Source organism: Schistocerca nitens, chromosome 1 (assembly GCF_023898315.1).
Source record: "Schistocerca nitens isolate TAMUIC-IGC-003100 chromosome 1, iqSchNite1.1, whole genome shotgun sequence".
Taxonomy (NCBI): Eukaryota; Metazoa; Arthropoda; class Insecta; order Orthoptera; family Acrididae; genus Schistocerca; species Schistocerca nitens.
Genome location: NC_064614.1, coordinates 160,473,675 through 160,486,688, shown reverse-complemented (window position 1 = coordinate 160,486,688; position 13,014 = coordinate 160,473,675). Strand labels below are relative to the sequence as shown.

The following is a 13,014-nucleotide window of genomic DNA, read 5'->3' as shown; positions in this document are numbered from 1 at the left end:
TTTAATGGTTCTGGACTCAGATGAAACCAGGCCACTACAGATGTCATCAGTACCATTTACTACTACTTTCTATCTTTCAGATATTATTCTGATCCCTTATTTGCTACACCACTTATTCCTAATAGGTCTGCTTTCTCTAATAGGATTTGGTGGTTCACAGTGTCAACAGCTTTTGACAAGTCACAAAATAACCCTATTGTTACCATTTTTTGTCATTAATTGAATCCAGAACTTTATTTGTGAAAGCATAGATTGTTTGTTCAGTTGACAGACCCTTTTGGAAACCAAACTGACTTTTGCTGAGGAATGTTATATTTATCTAGATGTTCAAAAGTTCTCATATACATAAGCTTTTCCAGAATCTTTGAAAAAGCTGTTAGAGAGGAAACTGATCTATAATTTCTGACTTTGGTTTTGTCACCTTTCTTGAAAAGGGTTTTACAGCAGCTTATCTGAGTCTGCCAGGCACAGTTCCTTGTTGTAAGGACGCATTGAAAATGTGGCTAAGTGCATCATTAACAGAAGCACAGCTCTGTTTTAGTAAATTGTTAGAGATATTGTCTACCCCAGTGGAATATTTATTCTTGAGAGATATAATTGTTCTTTTAATTTCAGATGCTGTGACAGGTCTGATATGAATATTACCTGTATTTTTGGATATAATCTTTTGCATATGACTCAGAACTTCATTAACAGAGCCCTTGCAGCCTGTTTGTTCTGGAACTGACAAGAAGTGGTTGTTGAAAATATTGGCTATGTTTTCAGGATCATGTACTAGGTTTCCTTCATGAATATTTTTGAGTTCTTCAAAAGTTCTTATGGTTTTCCCTGTCTCCCTTCTAACAATATTCCAAATAGTCTTCATTCTGTTATGAGAGTTATCATTTTCTTGCTCATAATACAATGCTTTTGACTTTTGTATTACCTTCTTTAGTGTCTTCCAGTACATTTTATAATGGCCAGTTTTCGTTGTATCCTTAGACACTCTAACTGCAATGTAAAGTTCCCTCTTTGTTTTACATGATTGTTTAATTCCCTTTGTGATTCAGTGTTTGTTTGATGATGTATCAGTATTGCTTCTAACAAACTTTTTTTGGAAGACCTCTTCAAAGATGGCTGACAACTCATTTATGAATATATTAAATTTTGCTCTAACCTCATCCACCCTGTATATTGGGATCCAGTCAATCTGTTGCAGTTTGTCTTTAAAACTTCCAGTGCATCACTAGTCATTGACCCTACAGATTTCCAGGAGGGTATTAATTTCTAGAGGGGTGTACTGTCATGCAGAGTGAGGAGTAGTCCATCATGGTCAGATAGTCCATTCAAGGCAGGGGTGACAGTAAAGCCACGGTATGTACTTAAATCTATAAATATATTTTCTACGAAAGTCTGACTCTCAGGCTAATCCTAGTGGGAAAGTCAACTATAGGAATAAGATTATATGAACTCATCAGATGTTGGAGCTCCACTTTGTTGTTGTTTTCAATTAAAAAGTCTACATTAAAATCCCCAGAATGATAATTTCATTATTTTTAGAAAATAAAGCAGGTAACAATAATTATATTTGAACCAAAAAGACCCAGAAGCTCTACATCTACATCCATACTCTGCAAGCCACCTGACGGTGTGTGGTGGAGGGTACTTTGAGTACCTCTATCGCTTCTCCCTTCTATTCCAGTCTCGTATTGTTCGTGGAAAGAAAGAATGACGGTATGCCTCTTTGTGGTTTCTAATCTCTCTGATTTTATCTTCATGGTCTCTTCGCGAGATATACGTAGGAGGGAGCAATATACTGCTTGACTCCTCGGTGAAGGTATGTTCTCGAAACTTCAACAAAAGCCCGAACTGAGCTACTGAGTGACTCGCCTGCAGAGTCTTCCACTGGAGTTTATCTCCGTAACGCTTTTGTGATTACTAAATGATCCTGTAACGAATTGCGCTGCTCTCCGTTGGATCTTCTCTATCTCTTCTATCAACCCTATCTGGTACGGATCCCACACTGGTGGGCAATATTCAAGCAGTGGGCGAACAAGTGTACTGTAACCTACTTCCTTTGTTTTCAGATTAAATTTCCTTAGGGTTGTTCCAATGAATCTCAGTCTGACCGACGATCAACTTTATATGATCATTCCATTTTAAATCACTCCTAATGCCTACTCCCAGATAATTTATGGAATCAACTGCTTCCAGTTGCTGACCTGCTATATTGTAGCTAAATGATAAAGGATCTTTCTTTCTATGTATTCGCAGCACATTACACTTGTCTACATTGAGATTAAATTCCCATTCCCTGCACCATGCATCAATTTCTTGCGGATCCTCCTGCATTTCAGTACAATTTTCCATTGTTACAACCTCTCGATATACCACAGCGTCATCCGCAAAAAGCCTCAATGAACTTCTGATGTTATCCACAAGGTCATTTATGTATATTGTGAATAGCAATGGTCCTACGACACTCCCCTACGGCACACCTGAAATTACTCTTACTTCGGAAGACTTCTCTCCATTGAGAATGACATGCTGCGTTCTGTTATCTAGGAACCGTTCAATCCAATCACACAATTGGTCTGATAGTCCATATGCTCTTACTTTGTCCATTAAACGACTGTGGGGAACTGTATCAAATGCCTTGTGGAAGTCAAGAAACACGGCAGCTACCTGGGAACCCGTGTCTATGGTCCTCTGAGTCTCGTGGACGAATAGCGCGAGCTGGGTTTCACACGATCGTCTTTTTCGAAACCCATGCTGATTCCTACAGAGTAGATTTCTAGTCTCAAGAAAAGTCATTATACTCGAACATAATATGTGTTCCAAAATTCTACAACTGATCAATGTTAGAGATATATGTCTATAGTTCTGCACATCTGTTCGATGTCCCTTCTTGAAAACGGTGATGACCTGTGCCCTTTTCCAGTCCTTGGGAATGCTATGCTCTTCTAGAGACCTACGGTACACTGCAGCAAGAAGGGGGGCAAGTTCCTTCACATACTCTGTGTAAAATCGAACTGGTATCCCATCAGGTCCAGCGGCCTTTCCTCTTTTGACCAATTTTAATGGTTTCTCTATCCCTCTGTTGTCTATTTCGATATCTACCATTTTGTCATCTGTGTGACAATCTAGAGAAGGAACTACAGTGCAGTCTTCCTCTATGAAACAGCTTTGGGAAAAGACATTTAGTATTTCAGCCTTTGGTCTGTCATCCTCTGTTCCAAAACCATTTTTGTCACAGAGTGTCTGGACATTTTGTTTGATCCACCTACCACTTTGACATAAGACCAAAATTTCTTAGGATTTTCTGCCAAGTCAGTACATAGAACTTTACCAAGACCAGTTAGTTCCAGTTACCCTGTAAATAGCCACTACTATTACTTGGGAGCTATATACTGTAACTTGTATTGCAGTGCTTCAAACAGTTGCTCTAACCAGTATTTCCTTACATGTACAGCTCTAAATATGACATTATTTTTAACAAAAATAGCTGCACCACCTCTTTCCTTGTTGTCCCTAGAGTATTAGCTTGCAATGTTGTAGTTAGATTCTAAATGTAATAAGTTAATGCCATTTGTGACATGATGAGCATTGTTTATACAAATTCTGTCATTTATATTAACTGATAGCTGACCTACTTTGCTGCTAAGTCCCCTAATGTTTTGATGAAAGATGGACAGGTTAGACTCATTTGTAAAGGTGTCACTTATCTTGGGTGCTTCTTGCTCTCTGTATCTGTAGTTAAAAATACTTTCCGACTAGATATGTGCACTACTTTCCATCTGCTTGCTGCTCCTTGTGCAGTCTGTTTGGCTGTTGTGTTTACTTCTGTTGCTGCTGGTACTTCTTGTTCTTCTTCTTCTTCTTCTTCTTCTGCAGGTGATGTTATGCCTAAAAAATTCTTTGTGTATTTGTTGAACATGGCTTCCGCTTCCTCGTGGTGATCAAGTGGTAAAGTTATTTTTGGAGCTTGCAAAATTTGTTTCATTCACCTCCGTCCTTATTGGCTTGAACCATTGTGTAATTTACATCTATTTTAATATTTGATTGTTACTTTCTGTTTTAATATTTGATTGTTACAGTTCATAATTTGGAACTGATTGATGGCTTTACTGTCTGCTGCTCACCAAAAATGCTCTGTGATTAGCATTCAATTGGCACTTGTCCTAGTTTCTTCAATGTCCTGTGAAATACAAGTAAATATTTTATCAGCAAGTAACTCCTTTCCTGATGCATTTAAGTGAAGACCATGAGGTGTATAGAGCCTGTGTCATCATCATCATCATCATCATCATGATTTAAGACTGATTATGCCTTTCAGCGTTCAGTCTGGAGCATAGTCCCCTTATATAATTCCTCCATGATCCCCTATTCAGTACTAACATTGGTGCCTCTTCTGATGCTAAGCCCATTACTTCAAAATCATTCTTAACCGAATCCAGGTACCTTCTCCTTGGTCTACCCCGACTCCTCCTACCCTCTACTGCTGAACCCATGAGTCTCTAGGGTAACCTTGCTTCTCCCACGCTTGTAACATGACCTCACCATCTAAGCCTGTTCGCCCTGACTGCTACATCTATTGTGTTCATTCCCAGTTTTTCTTTGATTTCCTCATTGTGGACACCCTCCTGCCATTGTTCCCATCTACTAGTACCTGCAATCATCCTAGCTACTTTCATATTCATAACCTCAACCTTATTCATAAGGTAACCTGAATCCACCCAGCTTTCGCTCCCATACAACAAAGTTGGTCGAAAGACTGAACGGTGCACAGATAACTTAGTCTTGGTACTGACTTCCTTCTTGCAGAAGAGAATAGATCGTAGCTGAGTGCTCACTGCATTAGCTTTGCTATACCTCGCTTCCAGTTCTTTCACTATGGTGCCATCCTGTGAGAATATGCATCCTAAGTACTTGAAACTGTCCACCTGTTCTAACTTTGTTCCTCCTATTTGGCACTCAATCCATTTATACCTCTTTCCAACTGACATTACTTTCGTTTTGGAGATGCTAATCTTCATACCATAGTCCTTATATTTCTGATCTAGCTCTGAAATATTACTTCGCAAACTTTCAATCGAATCTGCCATCACAACTAAGTCATCCGCATATGCAAGACTGCTTATTTTGTGTTCACATATCTTAATCTCACCCAGCCAGTCTATTGTTTTCAACATATGATCCATAAATAATATGAACAACAGTGGAGACAGGTTGCAGCCTTGTCTTACCCCTGAAACTACTCGAAACTACTCTGAACCATGAACTCAATTTACTATCAACTATAACTGCTGCCTGACTATCTATGTAAAGACCTTTAATTGCTTGCAAAAGTTTGCCTCCTATTCCATAATCTCATAGAACAGACAATAACTTCCTCCTAGGAACCTGGTCATATGCCTTATCTAGATCTATAAAGCATAGATACAATTCCCTGTTCCACTCGTAACACTTCTCCATTATTTGCTGTAGGCTAAAGATCTGGTCCTGACAACCTCTAAGAGGCCTAAACCCACACTGATTTTCATCCAATTGGTCCTCAACTAATACTCGCACTTTCCTTTCAACAATACCTGAGAAGATTTTACCCACAACGCTGATTAAAGAGATACCTCTGTAGTTGTTACAATCGTTTCTGTTTCCATGTTTAAAGATTGGTATGATTACTGCTTTCATTCAGTCTGATGGAACCTGTCCTTACTCCCACACCATTTCAATTATCCTGTGTAGCCATTTAAGGCCTGACATTCCACTGTATTTGATGTGTTCCGACTTAATTTCATCCACCCCAGCCGCTTTATTGCACTGCAATCTATTGAACATTTTCTCCACTTCCTCAAATGTGATCCTATTTCCATCATCATTCCTATCCCATTGTACATCAAAATCTGAAACATTACTGATCGTATTTTCACCTACATAGAGCAACTCTTCAAAATATTCCCTCCATCTGCCCAAGGCATCAACAGGATTCACCAGCAGTTTTCCTGACCTGTCCAAAATACTTGTCATTTCCTTCTTACCTCCCTTTCGAAGACTGCTAATTACACTCCAGAATGGTTTTCCAGCAGCTTGAGCCAAAGTCTCCAACCTGTTTCCAAAGTCTTCCCGTGATTTATTCTTGGATGCTGCAACTATCTCTTTGGCTTTGTTTCTTTCTTCAACATAATTTTCTCTGTCTACCTGAGTTCTAGTATGTAGCCATTTTTGATACACCTTCTTTTTCCTTTTACAGGCTGCCTTGACTGTGTCATTCCACCAAGTTGTTTGCTTCATCCTACCTTTACACACTACTGCTCCAAGACATTCTTTAGCCACTTCTAGTACTGTGTCCCTGTACCTTGTCCATTCCTTTTCCAATGACTGTAATTGACTACATTCAACTAACTGGTACCTTTCTGAGATCACTGTTATGTACTTGTGCCTGATTTCCTTATCCTGTAGTTTCTCCACTCTTATCCTCCTACATATGGACCTGACCCCCTGCACTTTAGGCCTCACAATACCAATTTCACTGCAGATTAAATAGTGATCAGTGTCATCAAAGAATCCCCTGAATACATGTGCGTCCCTCACAGCTTTCCTGAATTCCTGATCTGTTATTATACGGTCAATGACAGATCTGGTTCCCCTGCCTTCCCACGTATATCGGTGAATGTTCTTATGTTTAAAAAAGGAGTTTGTGATTACTAAGCCCATACTGGCACAGAAATCCAAGAGTTGTTTCCCGTTCCTGTTGGCCTCCATATCCTCTCCAAATTTACCCATAACCTTTTCATACCCTTCTGTTCGATTTCCAATCCTGGCATTAAAATCATCCATGAGCAGAACACTGTCTTTGTCCTTTACTCTAACAACTACATCACTAAGTGCGTCATAAAAACTATCCATTTTATCTTGATCTGTCCCTTCACAATGTGAATATACTGACACAATCCTAATTTTCTTGCTAGATACTGTCAAATCTATCCACATCAGTCGTTCGTTTACATTCCTTATTGCAACTACGCTGGGTTCCATTTCTTTCCTGATGTAAATCCGTACACCCCATTGTGCTATTCCTGCTTTGACTCCTGACAGGTAGACCTTGTATTCTCCCACTTCCTCTTCTTTCTCACCCCTTACCCGAATGTCACTAACAGCTAAAATGTCCAACCCCATCTTACTTGCAGCCTCTGCCAGCTCTACCTTCTTCCCAGAGTAGCCCCCATACGTTGCCCGTGGTTCATGAACTAGGACGTGACAACAGGAACCCACACCATGAACCTGTGTTACAAAATATTTATGTCTATAACATCGGCATTCCAGAAATGAGCATATTTCCATGAAACAGTTGCTTACAAAACAAATTTTGTGGTTCACTGATGACCAACTCGGTAAATCATGATGCTGTGGGACATTCACAATGAGTACATTTATATGAGTTAAATTATTTACACATTTTTTCAGTTCTGTGTTAGCCTTGTATGTCTCATTTCTATAAACATTGTTGGGTCCTCCAAGCAATACAACAAAATCATCCTTAGTCAAACTAGTTACTTCACTTAATTTTGTTAGGTTTGTTAGTTCACATAATGGAGCACCAGGCTTCACAAATTCAGATGCCTTGATGATGTATTTTTCCGTTAACACTGCAGAAATTCACTGGCTGCGACTATCAGCTAACACACAGATTTTTTCATATTTTGCAATTTTCACTCTTGGAATATCAACTAGTAATTGTCTGTTTACTTTTTACAATTCATTTCCCAACTTTTTGGCTTCGGTTGGCATGGTCATTGAATCTTCAGTAGCGAACACAATAAGTTTTTATGCACTCGACATTGACTGTATATGCGCTAAAGTTGGACCGTTTTTACACACGGAAGTTTCAATGATATTTTGAAATTGTACTCCCTGGATACAGTTTTCTTCTGTTTTCCACTTGCCTGCTGAGGCTGAATCTTCTTGGTTCATCTGTGACTCACGTTTTCCAGAATAATGTTTCTTTATGTCCAGTTTTAGAGTGCCAATTATATGTTGAAAACTGGAAATATGTTCATTTAGCTGTGAAATGTTGTCCTTACAATTTACACATGTTTTATTTTTACCTTTTTCCATGGCAATACACAATTTACTTTTATGCTTGCTGCCTTGTACTTGCCACTGACACCTGTGTGCTTTTTTCAGATGTGCTGATCATACTTTTGTTGTTTGGTCTTGTGGAAGTGAGAATTTAAACAGATTTTTGAAACATCTGAATTAAATTCACCCAAATATCTGCTTCATAAAGCCCACAGAAAATGATGGCTGCCTTCCCTTCCTTGATGTGTTCGTCAAGAAGAAGGAAGATGGTACAGTAGGACATGCCATTTACAGGTAGCCAATGCACATCTATTTGTAACTTCAGACTAGTAGTTGTCGCCCTCCAGCACAGTGTGAAGGAATACTTCATACTTGGTTCATACGTATCACGCCACCTCAGATCGTGAAAGTTTGTTAGCTGAGCTGACTCGTTTCAAAATCACCTTTACCAGAAGGGTTATAATGAAAGACAGATCAGATGCACATTACACTAATGACTAACCATGAATCAGGAGAGTGATTAAAGCAACAATGTGGCACCTAAGTCTACAGCCTTTTTGCCTTACACAGTTAGCATTTCCAACAAGATTGGTCATAATCTGCAAAAGCATGGTGTGAAGTGTATTTTTTGAGATTAGAACCCTTTTATGGACTGCAAAGGATGTCCTCAGTTTACATATGTCAGGTCTCTAATGTATGTCTTGCAGTTGGGCGTGTCATACATTGGTCAGATTATCAGGCCTGTGGACAACCAGTGTATTGAGCATAAGTGTCACACACACTTACAATGTCTGAGGAGATCTACTGTTACAAAACACTGCCTATAGAATATACCAACTCAGAACTTCTGGCATGCGCTTCTAGTTATTGGGATACTGTTATTAAGGAAGCAATTGCGATTTAATTAGCAAACTGCCTTATAAATAGAGATGGAGCTTCTCCCTTGCTTCTCCCTTAATTTCTGCTTGGAATCCTGCTTTCTCACTGGTCAAATAACAGTGATACAGGGTTAATGCTAGCTGCTCACCTGTTGATAACTAATAGTCACTATTGATAACTTCTGATACTGATCATCTTTGGTTGTGTGGTGGTACTACTTGCTTATGGTGTGGGGGAGGGGGGGCAAAATGAGATTTTAAATTTTCCTGCAGAGCATTCTCTCATTGCATTTGTTCCAAAAAAAAAAAAAAAAAAAAAAAATGATGGGCTGTGTGCCCATCAAAATACTGACAGTTGTCAAAGAAACTATTCTGTTGAATTCCTGTAAATTGTTAGAATATTTATTGGTAACTTACCTCCAACAGTTTCTGAAGCCGAGGCTGTTGTTTTAACTGCCTTGTGGACTGTGGTATCTAAAGAAGTGCGTATTTTGCTAAACAGTGAGTTATCTTCTGCAAAACTAATGCTACCATTGCTAACTCGTTTTACAAATCTTTTTGTGTTGCCAGTCTCAGGCAGCACATTAGGATATCCTGTGTCATGAACCAACTCTAGAGTATCTCTCTTTGCTGCATCCTCTGCATCAATGGCCTGGAAAATAAAATCAATAATTTACTTTATTCTAACAACTACATAAACCTATTGGCAAAGAGAAACTGTTTTAGCCTTTTACCATTAGAACTGTCATCAAATGTGATAGTAAACAGATTCAATTTCTAATCTTAACAGACAGGACAGCCATTCTGCTTTTCTGGTCAAAAGTAAGATAGACATAGACGATCTGTTGAGCAAAATTGGCTATGTATTTAGCTAAGAACAGGGTTTAATGGAATCAAAGTCTAGATGAAGGTGATGAAGAAAGAACAGTGACTAGTTTAATACAAAAATTTAGAACAACACAGTAGTACAAGGCTAAAGAATTCTGCTATCTACAAAGTAAGATAACACAGGATGGCTGGGGGGGGGGAAAGGGTATGAGAAATACACATGTGCAAGCAAAGACAGCTATATTTGATAAATGAGGTCCTCTGTTAGTAAAAACTGATATGGAATTAATGAAGAAGTCCCTTAAAGTGCATGTCTGGAACATATCATTGTATGGAAGTAAGACATGTGCACTGGAAAATTTAGAGACAAAGAGAATGTAAGTGTCTGAAATATGGTGCTACTGAAGAATGTTAAACATTAAAAAGTAAGTATACCGGTCAGGTAAGAAATTAAGATGCACCAAAATGGATGAGTGGGCAAGAATCTATGTAAAACACAGGTTAGAGAGACAGGTTAGTGGGACAGCCTCTGGGCTGTGATGTGAAAATTTTAGTACAGACAAAGCATAGAACATTCAAACCAGTTTATAGACAGAGATTAGCACAGGGATAGGAAGAGATGAAGAAAGCATCAAACTGAAAGATTCACATTTAAATATTGCAAAACTCTGGTAGCAGGAAAATAATCTCTTTTTACTCTCTCACTGAAAGTACTAGTTTTATTATGTTTATTATGCACTACAGCAATGTTACACTGGCTGCCAGGTGCACCTCAGTGAAGACTAATAGACTATGGCATACTGGCAATGGCAGACAGTTTGTGTATGATGCTGGGAGTCCTGACTGGAGAAATTAAGTTCTGAGGTGTGACATGTCAGCTAACAGATAATTTTAATTACATTATAGTTTTGTTTTTCAGGGTAGTAAAGTAAAATCTATGAGTTTAGATATTAAAACTGAGAACAATCACTTAGAACAGTTAAATCCTGCTGCTTATTATTTTTCACCTTTGATAATGCTACCACTGCTAGGAGGTTCTGGTCGTATGTAAAGTATACTAGCGGCAAGACACAATCTTTGTCTTCTCTGCACAACAGCAATGGAAATTCTATTATGATAGTGCTGCTAAACAGAGTTACTAAACACAGCCTTCCAAAATTCCTTCACTAAAGAAGATGAAGCAAATATTCCTGAATTAAAATGAAGAGCAACTGCCTACATGAATAACTTAGAAGAAGACATCATCAGAATAGAGAAGCAGTTTACATTACATAATAAAGCAAGTCTTCCAGTCCAGAATGTACACCCATTATGTTCCTTTCAGAGTATGCTGATGCAATAGCTTCATAGTTAACAATCATATACAGCCATTCGCTTGACGAAAGATCCATACCCAATGACTGGAAAGATGCACACGTCGCACCAATATTCAAGAAAAGCATTAGAAGTAATCCACTACATTACAGGCCCATATCATTAACATTGATATGCAGCAGGATTTTGGAACATATATTGTGTTCAAACATTATGAATTACCTTAAAGGGAATGGTCTACAAACACTCAGTCAACACTGATTTAGAAAACATCATTCTTGTGAGACACAACTAGCTCTTCACTCACACAAAGTGTTGAGTGCTATTGACAAGGGATTCCAAATTGATTCTGTATTTCTACATTTTGACAAAGCTTTTGACACCATATCTCACAAGCAGCTTGTAATCAAATTGTGTGCTTGTTGAACATCGTCCCAGTTATGTGATTAGATTTGCGATTTCCTGTTGGAGAGCTCACAGTTCATAATACCTGACAGAAAGTCATTGGGTAAAACAGAAGTGATTTTTGTCATTCTCCAAGATAGTGTTATAGGCCCTCTGTTGTTCCTGATCTATATAAACAATTTAGGAGACAATCTGAGCAGCTGTCTTTGGATGTTTGCAGATGATCCTGTCATTTATCATAAAATAAAGTCTCATAAGACCAAAATAAACTGCAAAACAATTTAGATAAGATACCTGTAGGGTGTAAAAATTGGCAATTGACCCTAAATAATGACAATTGTGAGGTCATCCTCCACACGAGTGCTAAAAGGAATGCGTTAAACTTTGGTTACATGATAAATCAATCAAATTCAAAGACTGTAAATTCAGCTAAATAACTTGGAATTACAATTACAAACAACTTAAATAGGAAAGAACACATAAAAAATGTTCTGGAGAAAGTGTTTTACTGGCAGAGCACTTAAAAGATGCAACAGATCTACTAAAGAGACTGCCTACATTACGCTTGTCCATCCTCTTACAGACTACTGCTGCACAGTGTGGGATCCTTACCAGATAGGATTAACAGAATACATCAAGAATGTTCAAAAAGGGCAGTTCATTTTGTATTATTGAGAAATGGGGGGTGGGGGGTCACAGACATGATACAGTACTTGGAGTGGACTTTATAAAAACAAAGGCATTTCCTATTGCAGTGGGATCTTCTCACAAAATTTCAATCACCAGCCTACTAAGGGAGAAAATATCATCATAATAAAATAAAGGAAATCAGAGCTCTCACTGAAAGATGCAGTTGTTTGTTTTTTCCATGCACTGTTCAAGAGCAGAATAACAGAGAATTATTGTGAAGGTGGTTCGATGAAACCTCTGCCAGGCATTTAAGTGTGATTTGCTGAGTAGCCACACAGGTGTAGTTTAGATGTAGAACTCATTTTACAAATCTTTTTGAATAGCATGACCGCTAATTTCACTATCCATCTCTGACCATATTATGTTAAATAAACAATAAAAATGGGGAAATTGGTTTTGCCATTGGTACTTGATTTAGGTGAGATTATACTTTGACTATTCTTTCTATGCATTGTGAGTTGTTGATTTGGATTAGGGACTCCATGTAGCACAAACTGGGCACACTATTCACAAGCTTCACTTCATTTGGCAGTGAAACAATTGAGCACACTAAATGCAAAGCATCAATTCTTGATCACTAACCTGGAGTACAGAATGACCATGAACTTAATGGGGGCTTAAGAGGGAAACATATAACTACAGAAAAAGGACAAATACCTAATACTAAAATAAAAAAAATCTTGCAAGCTGAATTACATACAAAAGAAAACACAAAAATAATCTGCAGTATTATTAAAGTTCCAGGAAAGATGTATGCAAGGAGTGAAATAAAAACATAACAAGCTGAAACCATTATGAATAATGAGAGAGAGGGAGAAAGGAAACAAGAGCAGAGAGATTT

At 38.2% G+C, this 13,014-nt stretch overlaps 1 protein-coding gene across 2 annotated transcripts in view; it reads right to left on the bottom strand.

Moving 5' to 3' along the window:
• Window positions 1-13,014, bottom strand: part of LOC126244136 (ADP-ribosylation factor-like protein 13B) — a 225,396-nt gene that overhangs the window by 28,770 nt on the left and 183,612 nt on the right. For both annotated transcript variants that reach the window (XM_049948212.1, XM_049948213.1), the window contains one exon: window positions 9,354-9,588. In XM_049948212.1, the coding sequence (XP_049804169.1) occupies window positions 9,354-9,588 (235 nt within the window). The remainder of the gene's footprint in view (window positions 1-9,353; window positions 9,589-13,014) is intronic.